Source organism: Camelus dromedarius, chromosome 9 (assembly GCF_036321535.1).
Source record: "Camelus dromedarius isolate mCamDro1 chromosome 9, mCamDro1.pat, whole genome shotgun sequence".
In the NCBI taxonomy this organism is placed as follows: Eukaryota; Metazoa; Chordata; class Mammalia; order Artiodactyla; family Camelidae; genus Camelus; species Camelus dromedarius.
Window position 1 is genome coordinate 25,088,453 of NC_087444.1, and position 26,449 is coordinate 25,114,901.

Sequence of the window (26,449 nt, forward strand, 5' to 3'; positions counted from 1 at the left end):
AGTGTGCTGTCTCAGCTCCCTCGATGCTCACAAATCTAAAACAAACACCATCAGTAAAGACAGAGCTCTAGACAAAGATACAGACCGAAAACTCAGCAATAAAAAACAAATGGATGCAGGAAAAAAAACCCCCAAAAAACAGCGGTCAATACACTTCCCTGAAGTAGAAAGCTTGACACTTTGGTATGTTCCTAATTTTAGAGGCAGACACGTGGATGGACTTTAGAATTCTGAATTTCCAGAGATGGGAATTAGGTGGTCCCACAAAAACCTTTTCTATGAAGCTGATAAACCCTTATGGGAGAAAGCTTCATAGCTAAGGAAGAAGAATATGCTTAAAATGGTGATGCTATACTTCCCCAAAAATCTAAATCTAAGCCAGTCAGATAAAGTGTTTGTCTGAGAGGTTTCTTATTCCAGTAAAGCTTCACTTCCACTGAGGCTAAGATCTCCTATACACACTGACAGTAAGTATGATAGTCTTACATTCAAATATATTCAGCCAGGACCAGGCTCCACGATTACTAAGCCTGTTTCAGGTGAGCTACTTAACCTCTCAGTGGCCCACTTCCCTCAACTGTCAACTGAAGATAATAGTAATACCTACCCCACTGGGTTCTCACAAAGAAGAAGAAAAGCTACCTGAATAGCAGGAGGCACATCGCACATACTTGAAAGTGTTAGCTGTTTTTGAAGGTATTTCCATCTGAGCCAGGGAGGCGGGGACCCCCGCTCAGCTGGGCAGAGCGTGCAAGTGGCGTGAATGTCAATTTCCCGAGAAAGACACAGTCAATGACTGCGGTTCTCTTTCCTGTAGACCTGCAGGTGGCCTCAGAATCTTCCTCAACATAGGTCTCTCTCAGGGACAGAACTGTCTCTCCAATTCACATGTTGAAGTTTTAATGCCCTATACGAAGGTATTTGGAGATGGGGACTTTAAAAGGGGTAATTAAGGTGAAATGAGGTCATAAGGGGCGGACCCTAATCCAGTCTGACTGGTGTCCTTCTAAGAAGAGGGAGGAAGAGGGAGAGATACCCTAAATGCATTGCTTAGTGCCTTGAACAGTACCCGAAAGGCAGGAGGATCTTAGTCATCACCAGCTGAATTAATGAGTGTGAAAGAGTGAATGTGCGGGGCAGGTGGAATAGATAGATACACTTCAGAATAAGCACGTCAGTCACAGGAAATAGACTGGCTGCAGTGACGCCATACTGTTCTGTCTTCTTGACATGCGGGGAACCCCATACCCTTTGGGGAAGGTTTATAGTTCCATGTAGCTACCATGAGTTAGCCAGTGGGATGCCACCTGTTTGATGGGTCACAAAATAAGACCGTCCCGGGGTCACGGCATTGGAGAGAGGCCTGTGAATCTTAACATGGCAAGTGGATCTTTCACAGATAAAAATTAGTATTTGCCTTTGGTATACAATCTGTGTTTAGAAAGGGCTCTCCCCTCCCTTCTCAAGCACCAGTGCAAAGCATCCAGGCAGTAAAGCACTAACTTCATTTCCTCTTCCCATTCATCTTTTTTATTTCCAACTTGAGGAGCTAACCCTGCTGCTCTCCCTCTGCAGTGATAACTTATAACTGAACGACCGCTGATCTCTCCCGTTAATGAAACCTCCCTCTATTTCTCTTAAGAAATGACATGGGCAGGGCTGTGAAACAGCCAATGTGACAAGACAGGTGCTGTATTTAAAGTGGGAAGTGAAGCATTAGCCCCTAGACCAGCACTGATTCTTGGTTCCTTAAGCTTTCCTTGAGAATGCAACTGCCCTGCTAGCAAGAGCACGTACAGGGATTTTGCAATGACTGATCCACCTCTCAGATCAGAATGTACCTCACCCCAAGCCCAAGCCGACCCTCAGCCCACAGGTGAAGACCGTGGGATACACATGTTCTTTACAATTAAACTTGGAGCAAAAGGAGACTGTCCTGCCTCTATGCCAGACCTGGTTCTCTAGACTTAGAGGCAACTTTCTGTAGAAAGAAGAAAAAACATTCAAAAGGGGACGTTTAGTCTTACGCATGAATCAAGATTGGATGAATACATAGTGTGTCTGAAAAATCTGACTCAACCAAAATCTTCAGGACGCTGAGACAACAGAGACCAATCTGTGCTCATCCAGCCTGGAACCTGGCTAGAACCAATCCAGCCAAGAAACAAAGACCACTGTGGAGACAAGATATCCACTCACACATTCACATGTTTTCCCGAGGATTTCAACTCCTACTGACCCACTCTCAACAAACAACAGATAGCTCATACTTAATGGACCAGCTTATACGGAGAAACATAACCTGTTCCTCAGTCCCTGTCTCGTCTCTAGGTGGGGATGAACCTGATGACCAGGCTTCCAAGGGGAGGAAGACCAGCACCACAGCAACCCAATGGACTCTGACATCGGAAATGCGGAAATAAATTCCCACTCCTCTGCCTTCTGGTTATACGACCCTGAGCATAGTTACTTCACCTCCCTAGCCCTCAGTTCTTCAAAGCCCCGCTGTGTAAAGCAGAGATGAACAACCGATAGCAAAAAGCACAAATAATGTTTATTGAAGCACTGTTAAATGCCCAGTCCTGCGCACTTAACGAGGAATGTCTTACTTCCTCTTGACAACAGCTCTAGCAAGTAGGTCCTGTCATTTCTACCTTTTTATAGATGAGGAAACCAAGGCTTACAGATTAAGTGAATTGCCTCAAACTACCTTTCTTAGTGACAGGCAAAACTAATATTAAAATATAGACCTGTGTGATGCTAAAAACAACACTTTCACCCACGACTTCTTCCTAGATCTGCACTTTCCAATACCAGATCCATCAGCCAAGTGGCTATTTAAATAAAAACTAACAAAAACAGAACTTAAAAAAAATCAGTTTCATGGTTGCACTGACCGTCATTCCAGGGCTCAAGCCACTGGTAATAGACGATCATATATCTGGCTACCATGTTGGGAAGCAAAGATACAGAACATTTCCATCACTGCAGAAAGTTCTATTGGGCCACACTGGTCTAGTCCTTCTCCAATATGTATGGAGCCTGACTTTCAGGAGGCATTAGTGAATGTGAGGCTTGACCACATCAGAAGAGAACTGGGATGCTTCCTCAGCTGGGCTCCACTAGGCTAAAGTCACAGAGGCTGGTTCAGGTTGTGAAGAAGCCGAAGATTATGCAATTGGGAGGGTTTCCTTTAAGCAGAAGACATTGACATGCAATGCAACCTTGGGAGCGGGGCTGCAGAAGGGGTCACTATAAGTAAAGGGCTCTGAAAGTCCAGCTTAGTTTCCTGGTCACTTGCTTCCAACTCTGGAGCAAAGACCAGTGTGGGTCACCAGGCTCCCGTCATGAACACATCGCTGTGGTGTGGGTTCCTGGTCAGCTCTCTGCTGAGCTGGGCAGATACTGCCCTTCTCCTGTCTCTCAGCGGCCACTCTGTGTACTGAATATCCATCCCTTTAGGATGTAATTTCTTCAGGCTGTTGTCAGATATGGACAAGGTGCCCAGGCCACCATGGAAAATGTGCAGGACACCCCGCCCCTGGATTCTCCCTCTGCCCCACCCTTTTCCTCCTGGGACTTCCACCTGAGTGTTTCCGTCCTCTGACTCTTGCCTCCCTCACCATTTCTTACTTTCCATTATTTAAAAAAGAAAATTGAGGTCAAATTCACATAGTGCAATCAATTGTTTTAAAGTGAACAATTCATGGCATTTAGTGCATTCACAGTGCTGTGCAGCCACCATTACTGTCCAGTTTCAGAACATTTCATCATCCCTAAAGGAAACCCAATACCCACCAGTTGTCCCCAGTGATCTGCTTCCTGTTTCTATGATTTACCTATTCAAGACATTTCAGTTGAATGAAATCATACATGTAACCTTTTGTGTCTGGCTTCTTTCACTCAGCAGGATCTTTCCAAGGCTCACCCACATTGTACCATGCATCAGTACTTGGTTCCTTTTTAATGGCTGAATCATAGCCCACTGAGTGGATGACCAACATTCATTTATCCATCCCTTAGTCCAGAGACTCCCCTACCTCTTGATGAGCTAAAACAACAGGAAGGAGGAGAAGCCTAGGTTCCACTACATTAATAGAGAATATTGATGCCAAATTGTCTCCAGAATTGTTTTTCCAAAATGGCGGACCATGCAACATCTCAGGAAGGCATGCTGGCATCCACTGGGCACTCCACACTGACTGTTTCTTTCTGGTCTCATCAATTAAATTTTTTCTCAGTAACATTATCCAGAGTGTGAGTTCTGTAATGGTTAATACTTCTTACAGGAGAGCATTGTTACAAGGTTTAGTTTTTAAAAGTGTGGACTATGCTCACTTAAACAGGTTTTCAACTAAAGGCCTTCAAATTGTCTTTACTGTGTCAAATATACACTGTGAATTTTAAAGAAGCAATTAGAGTTTTCAATGTTTCCCAGCCTTTCAATGTTTCCCAATTGTTCCCAAGAGAGCACAGGACTCCCTTTCATGTGAGAGTGTGGGTCTGCATATGTGTGTGTGTGTGTGTGTGTGTGTGTGTGTTTGTGTATGTTAGGGGGCCATCTCTTAGTTCTTGTTTTTCCAGAAACAGTTTGATAAAGCTATTCTAAATTAACATCTGAATCCTTCTCAGGTCTATGTAATTGCTGGGCGGGCGGAGGGGTGTCCACACACTTTGGAGTACTTCTGCTAGGCTTAAAATAGGTACATTTGGAGTCACAGTTAAATATCTTAAATGCATTTAAATGCAAATTATTTCTGAATTAATCATATAAGCTATATAAAGTGTCATGAGTCTGAATTGCAGTCGAATGGTAACAGCTCATAACTTATAACACAATTTTCTTTTGGAAAATATCTTAATCCTTCAGCACTCCATAGCACACAAGTTTGAGGATCTCAAAGGCAGAGAGTCATAAAAAAGGGTATCTTTAAGAAATGGACATTCGAGCATATATCCTCAGTAGATGTATTAACACTTAAGATAAAATCTGCTGAAATGTGCCGTAGAGTTGGAAATTGTGTTTCTGAATAATATCTACATAATTTTCAATAAAAATAAACTTGCAGCAAATTATCTAGATCTTAAGGTGCCAAAGACAAATGGCCTTTGCTGGAATTAGTTTTCCCTCAGGAGTAAGGAAATGGAATTTGTCTTCTGCAATGAGAAAAAAAAAATTAAAACACCATGCCAAATAAAAAATGAGTATTGGAGAATTCTTCTAAAACCATATTACTGGGTGCTTCTCAGAATTAAAGGGGGGGATCTCTAGGCAGGGTGGGGAGCCCCCAGCGAGCCAAGATTCCAGCTAAAATGAAGTCTGGTTGGTGAAAACAGGACTTGGTTAGGTAGAAGATTTACCATGTTTAACACACACGTTACCACTTTCAAAGATCACAGCAACCCCAGAGGGTGTTTCACTCTTCTCATGTTCCACCAGGGTTTCTCAGCAGTGTTACTAGGACATCGGGGGCTGGCTCATCCTTTGTGGTGGGGGCTGTCCTGTGCATGGCAGGAAGCTTAATGGCACCCCTGGTCTCTACCCACTAGCTGCCAGTAGCAGCCCTCTCCCAGCTGCGTTAACCAATAATGTCTCCTGACATCGCCAACTGTCCCCTGGGGGCCAACATCATTCTTAAGTGAGAACCACTGGTTTACAGTGAGCAAAGCAAGCATTTAAATGGTGTGTGATGGAGCCAGTGTGCAGAGCCTGGGCTCGGGATGGGGAAGAAGGCTGTCACCTGGCTCTGTCACCTACCAGCTGTGTAAGCTGCTTCCTGATGCTCCCCTTAGTTTCTCCAAATGAAAAATGCACAAAAATGGTCTCTGCCTCAAGGTTCCTGAGGGAGCAACAGATGTGTTTTTTTTTTTTTTTGAAGTATAGTTGATTTACAATGTTTGTTAGTATCTGGTGTACAGCATAGTGATTCAGTTATACATACATATATATTCTTTTTTGTATTCTTTTTCATTATGGGTTATTATAATATATTGAATATAGTTCCCTGTGCTTGTTGTTTATCTGTTTTACATATAGTAGTTAGCATCTGCTCATCCCAAACTCCTAATTTATCCCTCCCCGACCTTTTCCCCTTTGGTAACCACAAGTTTGTTTTCTATGTCTGTGAGCCTGTTTCTGTTTTGTAAATAAGTTCATTTGTGTCATATTTTAAGATTCCACGTAAGATGTGTTTCGTTCACTCTCAAATCCCTAGCAGGCTAGGGGACACTGAACTTTGAAGAGAGCATCCAAGAAGAGGACTTAATCGAGCCGGACACAGTCAGTGTGAGGTCAAGCTTGGCTGCTGGTATTTTGTGTAAGTGGTGCTGGGGCAGGAATCTGGACTTGGAGCTGACTAGGTCTCATGTCAGGATGCTCTCCTCTAAAGCATCAGGGTCAGGGTCAGGACCAGGTGTGCTGGTACCTGCCTTCTTAGGCTGAGACATCAATACTCTACCCAGTCTCCCCTACCTCTCCAGTGGGTAAGAGGGCCTCAGGGCAGGTCACCACTTAGGGCCCACCTCGTGCCACAGAAGCTCTGAGCCTGAGACTGCTCCAAGCACAAACAAAAACCCAGTGTCCGACTTCTGCCTGCTTCTCACTTGTTCTGGAGAAACACCGAGATGACATTTCAAGAAGAGAAATGAGGAGAGTGTGAAAGAGGCTGGGACATTTACGTTCTGATAGGAAAACACATCAGAGAAATGACAATCTGCCTCTGACCTTAAGAGAGAGAATCATAGGGGTGCCCCTGAGGGTTGGCTGCGAGCTATGGCTCCCTCCAGTTACCGCCCTATTTGCAGCCAACAGAAGAGGGGAGCCCCTTGTTCACACTGCTGCTTATGCTGTCCGTCCCCAGGTTCTGGAGGTGACGGTAGCTGAGGCCAAAGGTTCAGCTCATCTCTCTTACCAGCTGTGTGATCTTGGATCAATTCCTAACCTGCCCTGTCCCTCTATTGCCAATCAGTTGAATTTAAAAATAAGGTTATCCTGGATCATCTAGGTGGGCTGGTGTTACCATAGGGTCCTTACAACGGGGAGAGGAAATGCAGAGAGAGAACAGTGCAAGCAGATTCAACTCGCCACTGCCAGCTGTGAAGATGGAGGAAGAGGCCACAGGCCAAGGAATGTGCCTCATGGCCTCTTAGAAGCTGGAAAAGGCAAGGACACTGATTCTCCCCTAGAGCCTCCAGAGGGAATCAGCCCTTCCTATGGACATCTTGGTTTTAGCCCAGGGAGACCCCTAATTGACTCCTGGCCTCTGGAACTGTGAGGTAACAAATCTGTGTTGTTTTAAGCCACCAAGAGTGCTATCATTTCCTATGGCAGAAACAGGAAGCTAACACAGGCTACCTAACCCACTGAGTCAATGCCAGGGTTACTGAGGGCTGAGCGGAACCCACAAGGGCCACCATTATCCCCGGGGTGGTTGTTACTCTATGACTCAGAGCAAGAGTCGGCCTCAGGTGGAGCCCGCAGGCAGGACAGCTCAGGCCTGCCCCTAGCTCCCTGAGTGATGCTGGGAACAGAAACCTGCCAGGAAAGAGAAGCGAGTGTAAATCTCATTGGGTGTTGGGCATCTGCCAACTCGCTCTCCCTCAGTGAAGCCTCTTCCAAGCACACTTTCATTTACTCAGGAAGCGGAGAGCAGACGAACTTGGGCAGCCCCGGCACTTGATCTGGAAGTGGGGTTCACTGCATCTCCATGAAAATGCCTCCGGGGAGCCTGTCCCAATGGAGTTAGCTCGCCTCTGGGTCTAACAGCATCCCCACACATTCAGCCTTTCCTCCAAGATCTCTGGAAAAGGGAAATGGATAAGCTCCCTTTTGGGACTGAAGATGGTCTCAAAAAACTTAAAATTAGGTTATCGAAGGGCTGTGGAGATGCCAACTCCTAAGGGATGTGAGGGCCCATCCAGTCCGGGGTCAGCAACTTCTTCTGTAGACAGGCAGAGAGGAGACACTGTGCTCTGCTGGCCGTGATCTGCAGCAACTCTTCAGCTCTGCTGTTCTGGGGGTCTGAGTGGCCGCAGGCAACAAATGAACAGGCAAGTCTGGGTCAGGCTATAGTTTGCAGACCTCCTACTTCTTTTTTATTTTAGGTTACTTTTTAAAAATTGAATTATGGTCAGTTACAATGTGTCAATTTCTGGTGTACAGCACAATGTCCCAGTCATGCATATATATAAATATATTCATTTTAATATTCTTTTTCATTAAAGGTTATTACAAGATATTGAATATAGTTCCCTGTGCTATACAGAAGAAAAATTTTTTTAATTTATTTTTATATATAGAGGCTAACATTTGCAAATCTCAAACTCCCAAATTTATCCCTTCCCACCCCTTTTCTCCAGGTAAATGTAAGATTGTTTACTATGTCTGTGAATCCTACTTCTAATCTAACTTCTCAATGTAAGAACCCCTCTGAGCTGTTTCTGAAGGTGGTGTTTGAACACATCACCTGGCAAGGATTCACTACCACACAGGACACCTACTCTGTCCACGCTGGTCACCTGGCCATTCCTCCTCACACCTGTCAGGAAGCAGAACTATGGGAGAAGCCCAAACTCTTCCCATTGATTTCTTTGGAGAACTCTCCACGTGGCTGGCCTGCCAACATAGAAGGACCCCCCAGGGGTAAGGTAACTATCCCTCACCCCCATGAGATCAGTGTGTCATGATCTGACCTACAAAATTAACTGACTGTTCATAGAGGGAGTCAGGGTGGGAATGGGGGTGGAGGATGAGGGAGGGCACCCTTCTAGGAGGGGGAACCTGGTGTCCAGGTCCTCTAGAGAACAGCCTTCCTATTCATTTCTGTGTCTCCCCCCAGCCCTAATGCCTAGCACCAGCTCTTGCTCTGGGTGGTAGCTCAGGTCTAGAAAGCCCGGTGAGAGAGTCCAGGGAAGATGAAGGCAAATAAAGAACCACTCAGGATGGAAACGGTATTTCCAAGATGTATTCTGGATGCTGGCATATGCTTGATCCACACCCCAAATAACAGAACTTGCAGTTTTTCCTTCCTTCTGTCTCAGGGCCTGGACTTCCTGGAACTGATCACAAATAATGCCACCCACACTGTGGCGTTCCCAGCAAATAGCTGTCACATTGGTTCAATGCCCTCGGCGGTCACTTCCCAGACATAAGCATAGACTTGGGAACAGGGGAGTAGATGGATGAGGGGGTTTGGGAGGAAGCCCCCATTACCATGCAGAACTTCTACATTCTGCACCCATCCCACAGGTGACATCAGGAATGAGAAATCCAGTCCTTCACGTGCCCTGATCTCTTGAGTTAACACTTATGTTTTGGAAATATATTTCCTTTTATTTGGAAGCTGAAACAGCTCTGCTAGTTAACAGAGCCTCACATAACAGAAAGGAAGAAACATGAAACAGGAACTAAGGTGACTTGAGTAGAGTTCATGATTAGGCTCTGTGTTAAAAACTCAAAAGGAATAGAAAATGCATACACAATATACTGTGAAATGCCAGTCCTCAGGTTTCTAAGACTTTATGATCATCTGGCCAAGGCCTCTGCCTTGGGTCTACCACCTTGACCACTGCTTTCCCCCAGGTGTTAGCCAGTGACCCAGTGTGCCCCTCAAGCCAGGAGGGGATGCTCAACATTGAAAGAGCTCTCCTGACTTGTTATTGGCAAACATCATCAACCCAGTCTTGGATCTGTTAATGTTTGACATGCTAACCCATCATTCACTGAGGATGCCTTCTCTCCAGCCTTTGACTTTATCCCATCTTTGGAGTGCCTGGTCAAGGTTCTGTCTGGCCCCAGCTGCGGGCAGGGAATGAGCACCTGGAAGTGACAGAGCACAACCAAGTTCTTTTAGCGAGCATGTAATCTTTCCCATGTGGTACCAGAAAAGATGAACTTTGCTTTAAGGAGCCTGATATGCAAATATTCATAATTTCAGAAGAAAGAAAAGTAATGTGGAAGTGATTTTTTGGCACCTAATGCCTTACTGCAAGAACAAGATAAGCCTTCTTCAAAATAAAGATCTTAAAAACAGATGCCAATCAAACAAATCAACAGCTAACAGCTCCAGCCAACTGTGCTTAATAAATAATTTTGAGATAGCTCACTGATAAACTCCCACAGAAGAAAGAACTGAAAGACTGGAATTTTAACAGAGAACGCTCTCTTGGCCTGGAGATTGAGCCAAACAAGGGAAGGACCAGGCAAGCACATAATGCACTCCCCATCCCTCCACATACACGGATTTAGAATGAAGAAAGGTATTCTTGTTTACTCTGTCTGGAAGAGAACTTCAAGGCTGAGCTCAGGGAAGGCAGGGTTTATCTTTTATCTCTCTTCCCCAGGGCCTACTAGGTAGTAAATTCTCAACAAACCAATGCATTTTTTAGAATTAATTTCTATTTTATGGCAATTTGAATGTTATTGTTGACTTTCTCAAACAATTCTTATCTTCCTGAAATGCAAATTGCATGACACTCCCTTGCTTACAACTCTCCAAGGCTTCCAGAGAATAAAAACCAAAAGAAGGGTGACTACTCTGCAAGGCCTGGCAGGACCAGGTCCTACAATTCTTGCTACTTATTTCATCCAAAGGTATATTTAGTATCTTCACTATGAGTTTGGATTCACCTCCCAGGTCTTCCTGGGTGAGAATGCCATTTATCTGATATATGCCACTCTGGCTTCAGAGACCCAGAGATGGGACTCGTGACCTCTCACTTGTCCTCTACTGGCAACCAGAGCCATCTGTGCAAAATCCACATCTGACCATGTCACTCCAGCCTGAAATCCGCTAACATCTACCAGTCACCAAGGGCTGTCTTATCTAAGCTCATTTCTTAGCACCTGGTCCTACCTTCCCTGCGAGTCAAGTTCAAGTCCTGTTTCCCTCAGGGGCCTCACTCTCCTGCAGAGGCATCGTCAACTCTTTTGTCCCCCCTCCTGGGAACACTCTTCCCGCCCTGTCCCCTTCCGGTCACCTGGCTAACTTCTCCTCATTCTTCGGCACTTGCTTTGCTGTCCTGCCTCTGGAAGGTTGTTCCTGGTCCTGCTCTCGTCCTGTGGTGGAGGAGGTGTCTTGATACAAATCATCCCCAGCTAGACCATGGGCTTTGCAAGGACAGGGACAGTGTCCTTGCTGTTGTGCCCTAGAAATGAACAGACCTCTAGTCTATTCATGCCTGGTGAGTATTTGAGTGAACAAACCACATGTTCAGACCCTCTAAGAGGCCAGCCCCACGCTGGTGCCTGCAGAGCATGACATGTGGCATCTGTCCTGTTCCTTCGAGGACATTGAGCCACATCTCTCACCTCAACTGACTAGATGCCAGTAGCACCAAGCTAAGCTGTGACAACCAAAAATGTCTCCAGACACTGCCAGACGTCCCCTGGGGTGCACAGTCACCCTAGATGAGAACCCTTGGTGTCAAGACCTGAAAGGGAAGGACAGTATTCCTGCCCTCAGACCTTCCATCAGGCTTGCCTGGACCATGCAGCTGCTTCCATTCCATGCTCTGTATCTTTAATCTGCTCCATTTTTATTCCCAGTATGTACAACCACCTTCTTGTGTTATATACTCACTAAAGTTCATTTATTGACAGAGTTCCACGTGGCAGAAACTTGGTGGTGGTCTGCTGCTCTCTCCCCACTACTTTGGAACAGTGGCTGGGTATGAATTAAGCATCCCATTGAGGTCTGCTGAGTCAATCAATCTTGTAGTTGATCTGAATTGCGCTTGATGGGGCTGTTGGGTGTGTGCTGGCCGTGGCGTGCGCACATCCCTGGGGCAGTTCCTAGTTGCCTCTCCTCAGGCGCTGCTACTTTCCCCTATGCTTCTCTTGGCTGGAAGAGAAGTCTCAGCTGGCAAAGATCAGGCTCCTACACACTCTCTTTCGTCTCCTGGAGTTTTGCTCGCAGACGCTCTCGACTTTAAATCTGTAATTGAGGTGGTCTGCTCCAATTAAACACAAAGCAGGGCCCTGGCCAGAACTGAGGTCAGCAGCTCTCTACCCTCAGTGAGGACATAGGTCACATCTGCACTAACCCCCTTCACAGGACCCCGGGTTCCCACCTGCTCAAGGGGAACTCCAGCTCCATTACAGCATCATTCCAGTATTTCCTGGGAAATCCAAGGCTGACTTCACAAGTGCCCCCAATCAATGTCAGCATCTTCCCCCCTCATCTGGGCCACTCGAGGGAGCATTGCCATGGTGATCCAACCCCTAATTACCCACCCTCCCATGCCGAGGTGCCGCAGGAATCTCTGGGCAGGGGGATGGCTCTCTTTAGAACTGTGTCATCATTTGTCACTTGGCTTCACAGCTGTAGTGCTTGAACCTAGAATCTTACCCAGTCTTTTGCCATTGGTTTAATTAGCTTCTGGTCCTCACCTCCAATTTTGTATAGTAGTTCATGAAAGAAATAATTTCCATAATTTTCTGCCCTCTAACCTCAAAGTGTCAAACCCACTTTAAGAGGCCAGAGGAGGATAGTCTGTTTTTATCTTCTTTTGCTTCTTTCTCCTCCTAGTCCCTGTCCCCAACAAACTCCTTCCCTCCCCTGCTCATTTTTACAAATGAAAAAAAAAAAAAGAAGAAAACCCTTAATGCCTATTGATGAATGCGAATATATGGAGAGTGAGTGGTGGGAGCTGGAAGGAGTGTCTTGTCTGTGTTTGCAGGATCTAGCCCCGGAGAGGCAGCCACAGTGCCTGTTATGGAGGGAGAACAGAACAGCGGCAACCTTTTCTTCAGTGTGGAGAGTCAAAACCATTGGTCAGTTATAGAGCTTCTTATTTATAAATTTAGCAGGTTAGAGAAAATGGGTCCAAAGGCTCTTGCAGTCCTGATATTCTGTGGTTCTTCAGCATTTGGGAAAAAAAGAAGCTGCTAAATCATTTGAAAAGCAGCTACAATGAAAGAGCTTTGGTTGTAGTTAGATAATTAAAGCAGAAAAAAAAGAAGAGAAGAATTGATGACCACACACATTTTCATTCCTTGACTGTCTGGTAGGTCCAGGCTGTGGGCCCGATGCCTCGGATGTGAGGCCCAGCATTGGGAGGAGAAAGCTGAGGGAAGAATGTAGGGTTCTCCCAAGATTCAAGTTCGACTTCTTCTGAGGAGTTTAAGCTAATGAAGTCTCGAAAAATACATTTCCATGGCCCTGAGTGAGCCAGCAGCTTTGCTTAGTGGACCAAATAATCAGTCAGGAGCAACTCAGTGGTCTAATCCAGGTATGTGGCTGCCACCGTGATGCTGTTTAACCTCTTTAGGCCTCAGTTGACCAGGTGCACCTCACAGATAAGGTCAGGCTGCAAAATGAAGTGATGAGAAACAGAAAAGCCGAACGGGAGGGTTGGATGGAGATGCTCGGAGGTTCTGGTGTGGGGAGATACTGCGACCAAACCCTGAATTATTTTTTTCTCAAGTGAGTCAGAAGACAATCCTTTTGTTTGTTTGTCAAATTGGATTTCTCTGCATTTCCATTTCATAAGTGCTTGTGTCCAAAGAGACGGCAGAGAGTATTTCATTTCAGATATTTACTCAGAGTAAGGCAGTTGATGGAAAGGAAATCAGATCTTTGATTCTCTGCTATTGTGTGTTAGAAACTCTTACCTGTGTGATCTCATTTGATATTCACAACAAAGCTACCTGGTTGGTGTCATTAACCCCAGTCCTAATGATGAATAAACTGGGGTATAAATGAGTTATAGTAACTCAGAGAGTCTCAAACTTGGCTTCACAGTGGAAATACCTGAAGAGTTTTATAAATGTACTGATGTCTGGTCCCTTCCAACACAGTCTGATTTAATTGGTTTGGAGTTTAGCTTGGGCATCAGGGGTATTAAAAACTCCCCAGGTGATTTTTTTTTTAAGTGCAGCAAAGTTTGAGAAGCACACGTAACTTCCTCAGGCTCACAGATCTAATATGGCAGAAAGGCTGCTTCTACCAAGCCCAGGGCAGCAGTTCCTCTCATCAGGGATTATCTTTACCTGGACCGCCTCAAATCTCCTGAAGACATTTTCATCTCTGGCCCAAAAGGCTGGTTTCTGAGAAATGAGCAGACACTCAGTAACATGGTAGTTAGCCATCATCCAAAATTGAGACAGGAGAGAGTGAAGAAACCTGGGACAAATTTGCCCAGCTCGCAGGAGCCATTAACGAGATAAAAACAACGGCACATTTGAGGAGGATGGATTGGATTGAGAGGGCTTTCAGATGGCGTACCAGGGCACCTGGAGACATAAGTACCTTTCAGGCACCAATCTGTGACCCCAGCAGTGCTGTAATGGAATTGGTTCAAAGGCTAACTTCACTGGAGCAAATTAACGAAGCCAGCCAGTTGCCCTGATGTTAACACTTAGTGTAGTTAGACCTGAGGTTCTCAAGTGCCTTCGAGCATCAGAACCACTTGGAGGGCTTGTTAACACAGACTCTGGGGCCAGAGTTTCAGATCTAGCAGGTCTGAGGTTGGGCCTGAGAATTTGTATTTCTAACAAGTTCCCAAATGATGCTGCCGGCCTGGGAGCCACGCTTTGAAAACCACTCATTTAGATGATTTCATTCTACCGAGCAACACATGGTGTGACTGACATTCAACAATTTAACTGCTGGCTGAAATGCCTAGCAACTGCTTTCACCTGCAAGGAGCTTCACCTACAAAACTGGTACATGAGATGATGGCTCCCAATTCTGGACCACTCTGTAAGTGACTGTATCGAGCAGTACGCTCACACATGCCATGTACCAATTACAAAACCAATGGCAGACGGTCCTGCAATTCACCCTCATTCTTAGGAGGAGAAAACAGGTTGAGAAGTAAATAACTTGCCAAAGGTGACACAGTATTAGAGCAAACCATGAAATGGCCAAGAGTCACCCTTTCTTCCACCGTAAAAATGGCAATTTCATATGCAGCCTCTGATAGCAGAGGTGAGATTCTAACCTCAGTAGGTTCAACTCCAAAGCCTGAGCTTTTAACTCGAGTTCTCTGTCTCTTCCTGATTAGGGCTCTTTCCTAGGCCATGTGTCATATTGACTGATAGGACTGTAATGTTGAGCTAAGATCACAGTGAACCACACTGTCCAAGGAGGACTGGTCACCTGCCCTCAGACAGCCATGCCTATCACTGCCTGCCTTTCACCTGGAGTAAAATTGTACTGATGACGTGGCTGATCCTGTAGGTGACAGCCCTGCCCCAGGCCTCTTGCTAGCTCAGCTGGAGTCCTTGACATGATAGAGGTTCTTCCCTGTGGACATTCCAGCATGAGACCTGGCAGTGGAAGTGAGAGACAGAGGCGGTGGCTCTGGCTTGGACACCAGAGGTTCCAGAAAGCATGGCATTAGTCACCCGGCATTTCTGGGTAGCCCAGGCAGATGCAGTTGCTACAGGCCAGTTCTGAGATCACAGAAGCAGAGTGACAGGAGGAGATGGTAGCCACGTGTGGTGACAATGGAGACAATGATGACTTGAGAACAGTGGTTCTCAGCTGGGGGCAATTTTGCCCCCATGGGCCAACTGGCAGTATCTTGAGAATTTCTGATTGTCAAGACTCGGATTGGGGGATACTATTGGCATCTAGTGGTTACAGGCAAGGTGTGCTTCTAAACACCCTGCAATGCACAGGCCAGCCCCCAAACAAAGCAGTATTCAGCCCCAGATGTCAACAGTGCTGAGGTTGGGAACCCTTGCTCTAGAATCGTATCATATACAGCTGAGTATTTTCTGTAGCACTGCTGTTTCTGGTTGTTGTGCATGTTGGGTCCTTTTGACAATCCTATAAGCTCCCTGTACCCTTTAATGAATCCTTTCTTTCTACATTAGTTGGAGAAGATTTTGTTGACCACCACCAAGAATACCAACTAAAAAAGACAGCCACAGGGGAAATCAGACTAGAGGATGAAGAAAGAAGTAGCTTGTCCCCACAATTGAGGGCTGCAGGAGCAGCATTCCAAGTACAAATACTATCCAGGGCAGGGCAATTCTACCAACGTAACACGTGCATCATCCCCGTATAACATAAACATTGTTACAAACAGATGAATCACCTCAGTAACTCTCCAGTCTGGGTAAACCTACATCTCTCAATTGCCTTACAACCACTAAAATTATGATACATGTATTTCCACATGACAGTAGCATTTTTTACCTTAATGCATTTTCTGCCAAATTGTCTTGGAGCAACATATGGGTAAGAATTGGGGCAGAGCCACATGAGTGAAAGGAAACACAGGAGCCAGGGTACCCTTTGTCTGTCAGGTATATTCTAATTTTACAGTAATACCCTTAACCGCAAAGTCAAAAACTAATCCAAGACATTGGCTCAAAGAAGAGCAAGTTATACTCCAGAAAATGTGAACAAACATTCAGAAGGAGACAATGATATCCTGCTCGTGGTCTGCGGCCAAGAACACAGGTGGTTCTACTTACCAGGTCCATAACTGAGAATGAAAACCATATTACGCTCACCTTTATCAAGGTTAAATGAGATCATCATTGAGATACTTAGCACAGAGCCTTGGCATGTCATAAATGTTCAATAAGTGTTAACGCCAACATTAAACAATAATATATCTTGGGAACCACTGGGGCCCTCTAACATGTCAGCGAAGGCAAGATAATAAACCGATTTCACAGATTTTTGTATGCAGAACTCTAGAGTTCTTGGGTACTTAATAGGTGCTCAGTAAATGTTAGTTCTTTCCCTCTTTCCAAGCACACCTGTCTTCTCCCAACCTACTCTGACATTCCCAATTCTTGGTGCATCACCCATTGTGCACAATGGATCAGGGTGAAGGTCTCCTGCCTGCGACACGTGTCCACTACCATTGTCCTGCCTCCTGTTTTGCCTCTCTCCCCCTGCTGGGCCCCACCCAAGCCCTCCCTGCCTGACCCCACCTGCCTAACAGACTCTGTCACCATCTCTGCTCCTGTTCTCCCGTATTGACAAATTTGCAGCCAGCAGATTATAGTCACAGTGTGAGGGAATCATTACCACCTGCTAATATTTTTATAGAATTTCATAAACTTGGTCATTCATGAATCATTTACAGTACTTTATTCCAATGAAGAGTTCACAAATCACTCAAATGCTGGCAAAATGCATAATAATGAGTAATATTTCAGGAGGCTTTGCATTAATATGTCAGCTTCCAATACTGCAAGAGCTAAATTATTTTGCCATGTGCCACTTCAGGTCAAAACCAGAGGAAGCCGTTTTGGGGGCTTGAGGGAGTGTGGGCAGGTGGCAGTGGATTTGGGGAAAAGACAGTATTTAAGAAGAAATAGATTATCCAGGGAGTCTAATCCCTTTCCAATGAGTGTAATTCCTGGGAAAGAGGTCTAGGAATTTGCAGATTAGGTATCAGAGTCTAGTTGGAGGCAGAAGTGTTTCTTAGTAATTGAAATGGCCGGGCTTTGCAGGTGGAAAGAAACAGACATGGATCCCATGCTAGTTGGGACACCCTGAAAAAGTTATTTAACAGTTACTTACTTATCTGTAAAATGGTGTTAACACCTACTTCTTAAGTCCCCTGTGTGAAATGGATTAAATAAGAGAATGTATATGAATTGTTTAGCACAATATCAGCCATGTAGAGTCCAATAAATGGTCGCTTGACGATACCCATTCAGGGGTCAAAGGACAAATTTATCCCGGGGTATTTCTTGTTGTGCAAATCCTGAGGCTTAGTTCACAATGCTTTCTTGTTGGATTTGTGAAATGTTAACACCCTAGAACAGACCTGCCTGTGAATAGCATTACCTTTAAAATAAACAATAGCGGCACTGGAGCAATTATAATGTCAATCCATTCACCCATGTGCTGTCTGCTTTTTAAACTCACAAGACGGGAAACTGAAAACAGGTATCGGAGACCAAGGATTCTGCTCTTTGAGGAAGCAGGTTTGCTACCAACCCCAGTGACCATTAGGGACATGATGGGTCTAACTGTACTGCCAAGACAGAAAATTCTTTCCAAACAGGTGCTTGAAATGAACCAGAATTGCGACTTCTAGAGCCCAAAGTATATTAAGAAGAGCGTGACCCAGTTCTCATAGGAGAACCAAACACAGAGTAATAGAGAACTTCCCCAGCAAGGACGTGAAGAAAACAGGACAAAGACTGGACTGAAGAACGAAAGGCGGCAGCTGTGGAGGGCTGGGGCATGGTGTTAGAAACTGGGCCCTCGCGAGGCTGGTGAAGAGTGGCTCACGCTCAGGCATCGTTTGGCCGTTGGGGCCCTGTTCCTCCTTCAAGACACTGCATTCCCACCAAGCACTAGCATCCTCTGCACTGGGCACGGACACACAACGAACACAGCCCAAGCTCCCAGCATATCACCTGGACACGGTGGTGAGGAATTCAAATCCGCTCATTTTGAAACAAAGCCTAGACAGTCAAATGAAAGCTCCACAAGGGCAGGGAACCTGGTGTATCTTGTTTGCCACTGTACACTTCACCCTGCAGCTGCTCAGTGTAGCATGAATGAGTTGATCCATCAATCAACATACTGTGGAGTGCATGATGAAACCACAAAACAAATTCAAGATTACTCAAGGAAGGTCCATGCTTGAGAAGGGCAGGTTGGGCCCTGGCTCAATCCTTGGAGTTCTCCTTTTCTCCCTTGCCATCCCCATCGTTAATCCCTCACTCACATGGTAAGATTATCCGGGCCTTCCCTGTTCCTGGTACTGTTCTAAATGCCTAACATGTATTAACTCATTTAATCCATTACAGTCCTATGAGGTCAGTGTTACTATTGTTCCCACTTCACAGATACCTCGCCCAAGTTCCCATAGCTAGTCCTTAAAAGTCATGATTTTAATTCAGCCAGCCTAGCTACCTACAGACTTATGTCTCTAACTCCTATACACTACATGGCTTCACTTTAAGGAAAAACATGAGAAGTTTTATACCACAGATCAGGCTCTATTTTACTAGCTGATTAGCAATTACTAGCTAGCAAAAACTAGTAATTTCATCTTTTACAATCATTAAAGGTACTAGTCTTAGCCTCATTTTATGGATCAGAATCACAAGATCAGAGAGGGTAAGTGAGTTGCCCAAGATCACACAGCTCAGTAAGCAGCAGTACTGAGACTTGAACGATTTTTTGACCCCAGAGTCATGGATCTTAGTCACTATTATCACTTAGGCAATATTAAAAAATGACTTAAATAAAAAAAAATAGTGGGGTTTTCATTCAATCCTAGCCCCTGATGCCTTTGTGACAATTAGAAAGGGACTGCCCTCTCCCAGTGGACACAGCCCCGAACTGCAGCTCAGCTTTTGGTGAGTAAACCATGGGCTGGGTCTAGCCCTTCTCATTCCTCAGCCACCCACTTTGTGTCATAAAATCCCGGCACAACCATAGATGACAGCCCTGCATTCAGCTGGTGAAGGCCAGAGGAAAGGGATATTTCATGATTCAAAAATTCTCCTTAAAGAAGTTTCCAGTTGGCATCTTTGGCAACATCAAAAGCAAGACAACTGACTGACCAAAGGCCACCTTCTCATCACTCCCTATCAGTTCATTTTTGAGTTCTTTTCCCTTCTCCAAGATGTCTTCCCCTCAGAGGACTTTCTCACTGTCCCAGGAGATGAAATTCCTCACCATCTAAGGAGAATGTTCACACTGAGGTGGGCCCTGGTTTATGGAGTCCAGACATCTCTCTCTGAACATGGAAGGACTCCCAAAAAGGTGACTTTAATTCTTAAACCACTTTTGGATCCTGCAAACATCACACAGGATCAATTAGCCATGCAAGCATCCAAACTCTTGCTTAGCTCTTACAATAGCTCCTAGGGGGCTGGAGTCACCCAAAAAAGGCATCTTCCAGCCTCTCACTCACCACTTCTTACTCCTTTTCCAGTTTCTCTGATTCATGCCAGTCCTATTTCCAGGCTACAGAACACTCCCAAGAAGACTGCTGCTCCTTTATTCTTTTTCCTGTAGGTCTTCAATCCCCCAGGGACTTCCAGAGCTCCAGCTTCCTCCTGGAATCTCTCTCTGATACTTAAAAGAAGGGCAGCAAATGCTATGATGGTTCTTACCAGGATAGGAAGGAAAAACACAAGTCTATGGTAGATGTCAGTCTTCTCACAGTTGAAGGTAGGAAACTGAAGTTAAAAACTTCTGGAGTTTAGCTAAAAATTTTAAATCATTTTCAGGAAAAAAAAAACGAATAAGAGAGTCTATGATTTATTGAATGCTTGCTGGGTTCTGGGCATTGTGCTCTGCATTTGCAAAAATAAATTTATTTCACTTTTTACAGTCCTTAGAGATGCTGGTACTGTCCTCACTTTGTGGACCAGAATCACAAGATTCTCAGAGAGGGTAAGTGGGTCGCCCAAGATAAACGGTAAACGGCACAGTAAATGGCAGTGCGGAGACTTGAATGGCAATTTGCTAACCCCGGAGCTCTGAATCACTATGCTATGAAATCATGAAATGCATCATATATTTAGTCCCTTGTGTCTGAAAATTAATGGCTATTCCCACAATAGGCAGGGAAAGAGAAGACGGCATCTACCCAGAGTAACCTGTGGGCTTTTCCTGCAGCAGCTGGACACTGCCAGGTCACCTCTGGTCACTGTCAAGTTCAGCTGGACCTGAGAATTTCAGAGGGTGCCAACATTCAGTTTCTACAACAACCAGACTCTCCCGCTGGGTGTTGGTGGAGGACATCCTGGTCACCCTTTGGCATTCTCTGACAGCTGGGACCTCTTGCAGATGCTCACAGCACCTGCCTTTTGGCAAAGCTTCTGAAAGGGAGGGTCTCCCAGGACCTGGGACCTTTGAACACATTGCTCAGCATGAGACTGGATGTAGATTCCACCACGTTACATCACGCAGCTGGCCTCTATTTGTCCAGCATTTTAATGCCTCTAACACCCTCTTCTGTCTTCTCCTCACTGGAAACTCACAGCTATCCACTTGGGTAGGTGGGCAAGTGTTATCTGCATTACATGGATGGGATCCTGAGGACCAGCACTTACATGGTCTTGCCAAGGTCAATATCTCATGGTGACAGAGAAGGCTAGACCCAGGGTACCCATTTCAATCAGAGCATTTGACTCTCCAATGAAATGTCCCTCCATCCTCCATCTGCAGAAAAGCAAAAATACTGTGGTTTTTTTTTTTAAGGAAGGAGGGAGCACTATTGTTGAAGTGGGACTGGGATGCTCAGACATGGTGTTTTGACCAAGAAAACCACAGATGCCAAGCCTGGTCTGAGAAACTGGCCAACACCCCTGGACCCCGATCAGAGTGATGCATACGTGGTAGGCGACGGTGATAGAAAGCAAACGTTGTCTGGGCCTCATTCCCACAGCGCCTGCTCCCAGCTCAGCACATTGCATCCTGCAGGGGGCTTTTCCTGCAAACGGCTGGGAATTCTGTCTCATTCCTGGAAAAATGAGCTTACTGTCCCCAGAGGCTTGGGGCCATAACCCAGGCTGTGTGAACTGGACTCTTGGGGTCATGGTAGAGAGGGGACAGGACTGACCGGAAGCCGATATGGGATTTAGTGCTCACCCCGATATCTGTGTGCAACTACTTTAGTCTCTGAATCTTGAACGGGTGTCAACTTCTGTAACTACTCTTTTACAAATAACCTTTTTTTTCCCCACCATATAAAAGAACAAGTACATTGCAGAAAAATCAGAAAAAAAAAAAAAACAAAGAAAAATCAATAACACCAAACCCAACCACTAACACTTCGATTTTTCTTCCATTGTGCTTCCTCTCAAACATATATCCATCGTGGTATGTGTAAATACTCCATCCGTAATGAGGACACCATATGTGTTGGTGTGTCTGTTTCCATTCAGTATCTTGAAAATCTCCCATATAACTAGAACTTCTTTGGAAATATTTTAAATGGTTGTGGGAAATTTCCTTGCAAAATTGTACCATACTTTAACCATTATATATTGCTGAATATTTAGCAACTGTTTCCATTTTAAGGACCACGTCATGCTGTAAAATCATTGTACAAACATCTAACTAAATTCCTCTCTAATTCCTTAGAATGGATTTCTAAAAGTAGAATGATTAGGACCAAGGGTTTAGACTTTTTACAGCTCTTCATTATCAAGCTGGTTTCTGGAAAACCAAAGCTAACATAAGGTTTCTGACCTCTTCTGAAAGTCCCCCTTCTTGCTTTTTAGTGCCCAAAGTCTCACGCAGACCAGAGGGGCTCCGATGATGAGATAGGGGCCCCCAGTGCTGCTCTGTCAGGGTTCAGCGCCACTCAGCTCCCACAGAGACCCACTTAAAGTCACACAGCCCCGGGTCTGATGAAGCACAGAAATAATGAGCTCAGTGGGAGGAAAGCAGTCTTTCAAAGCCATATCCCTCTGTGCGGGTGGGCACTCGAGGGGTACTCACTTGATAAGTAGCGATCGTTTCTCTGTCCAAGTTCCGTGTCACGGAGACGCTACCCGTGTTCTCATTGATTCTGAAAATTCCTTTAGGCTCTTGATCCACTCCCTTACCAGTGAGCCGGAACTTGGATCCTTCTGGTCTGTCATTATCCACTACCTGGTTAGAGAAACAGAGCGACATTTAAGACTCTGGCTGGAAAACACAGAGAAAACACATTCTAAACACACCTCAGCGACCAATCCACTAACCACAGGTGCCAACACAAAGGCACTGGATGAACTTAGCTAAAGCGGCTTCACCAAAAATAGCATCATTGCCTAACACCTTTCGTGCTAATATGCAAAGCTTTGCCTCTTTCAGCTGGGAAGTTTATCAGCACTCGGGTGACATACAGAGAGGGATCTAGGAGGGAAACAACTTCATGAAATTCAAGGTTGGACATTTATATAATTTTTCACTCCCAGGGAACAGACTTTTTTCCTGCAAGCAAGACAAAATAGGCAATGGAAAACATTTATTCAACAGCTCTATACTGGGCAGACAGTAATTAATGTTCTAGGTATTTACACGTATCCAGTCCTTAACAGCACCACCCACCCCATTGCTTCTAGCAGGTGCCAGGCATGATGCTGAGAACACATTTTACACACATTCTAAAAAAAACTCATAACAATGCTGAGGGCAGGGAACATTACTATTCATACTTAATGAATGAAATCACTGAGACTCAGAAAGATTAAGCAAGCTTGTGGTCACAGTTAGTAAAGACACAAAGACGAGATTCAGAACCCATCTTCCACCTCTCTAGAGGAACGCTATGCAACATCATTTCTGAATTTACTTTAAGGTAATTCCCTATAGGTGATCAGCCTTGATTTGTTTGACATTTGAAGAATAAATTCAAAAGGTAAAGATATAGGAAGATAGTTCCAAGCAGGGGAAACAGCACAGACAGGCAGCAAGCAGGCGAGAGAGCCTAGAAAATTCCAGAATGGTTTGAATAGAGGTGAGGTTGAGAGGTAATAAGGAGCCAAATTATGTTTTGTTTTGTTTTGATGGCCTTTAAAAGTGTCCAACTAAAGAGAAAATTATTATTTTCACAGGTTAGTTCTCGAGTTTTACCAAATATTCACGTATACTTAATATCACTTTGTCATCCTGCAAACATTAATTCAATTATAACAATCGAAAGGTCATAAACACAATAGAAATTCAAAACATAGAGATAAAAGAAAGCTGACATTAGTCTGGCTGTAATCAGTTTACAAGTAAACAGGAATACAGTCAACCGAGCCTGGATGGTTTAGGTGGCCAGGACCAGAAATGTGCCTTCTAGTGGAATCAGGAAGAGGTGTGTATTGTTTTGGGGTGGAGGGTGGGGAGAGGGTGGAATTTCTATGGCCACCAAGCCTGCAATTCTGATGCATGCCACCAGGTGGCAGTGGTACCTAAGGCAGCCTGTTCCTCACAACAAGGTTCCTCTGCCAGGACCAGTGGAAGTAGGGTAAGAGCATGACACTGTTCCATATGGCAGTACAGTTTTTCCTGATTTCAAGTACTCTTTATTAAAATACACTGAGAATTTTGATGAGGCACCAATTACCTCTGTTTGCATTTTTGAAATTAACAGAAAATATCTAAAGCAAGACTAAAAATATGTGGTATCTTCTGATGGAAAGAATTTTTAGTCATTGCTTGATTCAATTTAGTCCAATTGACATTATCCCCACTGCCTGGAAGCTCCATGAGGTCAACAGCCTCGGCATGTCGGGCTCACCGCTGGACCCCAGAGCCTGGCAAAGTGCCTGGCACACGGCAGGAACCAAGGCCAGCATCTGTTTAATGAAGACCCCACTGTTTAGACAAACATATGCCCCAATCCTAGCTTGGCAGCTTATCAGTCCTGTGACCTTGAACAGGTCTTTGATTCTTTGCCTTTTTGGCTCTCGATTTCCTCGTCTATAAAATGAAGATAAAGGCACTTATTTCCCAGGGTTGCTGAGAGTTTGATGAGATAGTGTGTGCAAAGTACACTTCCCGCCACATAGAAAGGGCTCAACACATCATAGCTAACAATTCCAAAGCTAAGAGTAATAATCATAACAAAATCATGCCATTGTTGTTAATGGGAAAGACTGACACCTTCAGGCATGAAAAACGTCTTGGCCATAATATAAAAAAGTCCCTTTCTAAGGGAGCGCATTTCCTTTTTAAAAACCAAACTCACAAATGTCTCTGGTTTGAGGAAAGAAGTGCTCTGGAAACACTTGCTGTGGGAAGGGGCATCTCGTTCTTCTCTTTCACATTTACTGTTGAAACCCTCCCCTTCCTCAGACTTTGGCCCAAATATGGATTAAAACCTCTTTCTTGCTCCCCTTCACACACCCGAGGGACAGGTCCTCTCCAAAGGCCACACTAACTGAAGGGAAATGGACACGGGAAACCTACAAGGACTGGGGGGCTGTCCTGCTTCCTCAGAATGGATTCTGACCCCATCTGTCTCCCAGACACAGCCCACTGGTGAGGACCTGTCAGAAGAAGCTGCTGTGATCTGTTCTCCTTTTTTGACCCTTCCCTGCTCAGAAAGTGTTGGGAGCACAGCACCCCAGACCTTCCGGAGGAAACACAGTGGGATACAGGCCTGAAAGCTTTCTTGGGTGAACACTGCCATCCTCCCATTTCTCTGCTTGCCACTCAACATGGAAAGCTGAATTCTAGACTCAGAGACTCCCCCAGGGCGACTCTTCCTCCTGTGTGAAGGTCAGGTCTGGGTCATTCCCCTTCTTTCTCTCAGAGAGCTTGAACCACTTGACCTCATGGAAGCAGGCTCTTGGAGGGAGAACCCTGTTTAATTAGTGCTGCTGCTAGAGTTAAATGGCTTATTCCCCCAGGCAAGGAGCAAGACCTCTGCTTAACACTGTACAAGTCTCCCGTTTCGCTTTCAATGTTTTGTTTTTCAAGGCCTGGCTTTGAGCATATCAGCTGAACCTGCCTCCTGGTCCTGGGGGCTGTGTCCACTTTGAAGGAGTGTTCACAGCCATATCAGGCACTGTGTCCCCAAACTGACGAGCCTTACAGGGCCACCAGCACAGGGAAGTGAGGATCTCATTCTCCCTAGAGCAACTAGTCTCAATATGTGGTTCCCTGGCCAGCACAGGCATTGCCTGGGAGCTCATTAGAAATGCAAATTCTCAGTCACCACCCAGACCCCCTGAATCAGAAACCCTGGGGGTGGCCTGGCAAATCTGTGCTTTGAGAAGCCCCATGGATGACTCTATGCAGACGCAGTATTGAGGACCACCGAACTAGACAGATTTCAGCACCATCCACGCTCATTATGACTGGTGCTGGTTTCTACTGTTACGGTTGGGAGACTTGATGATAAAAGGCTGGGTCTGTTTGCTACCTTACTTCCAGACCTGTTTTAAACATATACCATTATTAGAAGCTCTTAAAAACCTGTTTTCTAGAACATCAGTATAGCAGAGTTGATATTTCACCAAGTCCCACACCTCCACGTGTGTCAAGGCACCCGAGGGCTTGGAGGAAACTTGGAGAAGAAAGCATTGGAGGGGGGTGTCACCCTCCAGGGAAAACGTGGGAGCCTTGGCTCAATTTAGATTCAGGAATTACCCACCAGCTCTCTGGTTTCTTGTTCCCCAGATGGGGTTTCAGAGGGACCCCAGCCCACTCCAAGCTCACTGAGCTGGAGAGGAGGTGTGCGGTGGCCACAAAAAAAAGCCTCAACCACACATCAGAGCTGTTCCATGCAAGCTGGGTAGACGACCAGACGACCTTTATTATACTACATTCAACTCTTGAAATTTGTCCAAGTGCTACTCCCTGGCTGTGGCCCCCAAGGCTATGGTCCTTTTCTCATTGTTTATGTGATAGAATGTAAGAACTCCAGTGCACTCCTTTTGCCCAGAACAAATCCTGCTCTGAGTCTCTGCTCCTGCAGCAGCTGTTAACACCCATTACGCCACATAGCAGGGCTTCACAATTAGCTGGTCTTTCCTATTATTCTTTGTAATTCAATACTGCTTTTCACAGTGGGATTT

General features: G+C 45.2%; 1 protein-coding gene across 2 annotated transcripts in view; it reads right to left on the bottom strand.

The window, feature by feature from the left end:
- The window catches only part of CDH13 (cadherin 13), a 1,287,194-nt gene that overhangs the window by 414,371 nt on the left and 846,374 nt on the right, over positions 1 to 26,449 (bottom strand). For both annotated transcript variants that reach the window (XM_064488932.1, XM_010980492.3), the window contains one exon: positions 22,392 to 22,544. In XM_064488932.1, coding sequence (XP_064345002.1) covers positions 22,392 to 22,544 — 153 coding nt within the window. The remainder of the gene's footprint in view (positions 1 to 22,391; positions 22,545 to 26,449) is intronic.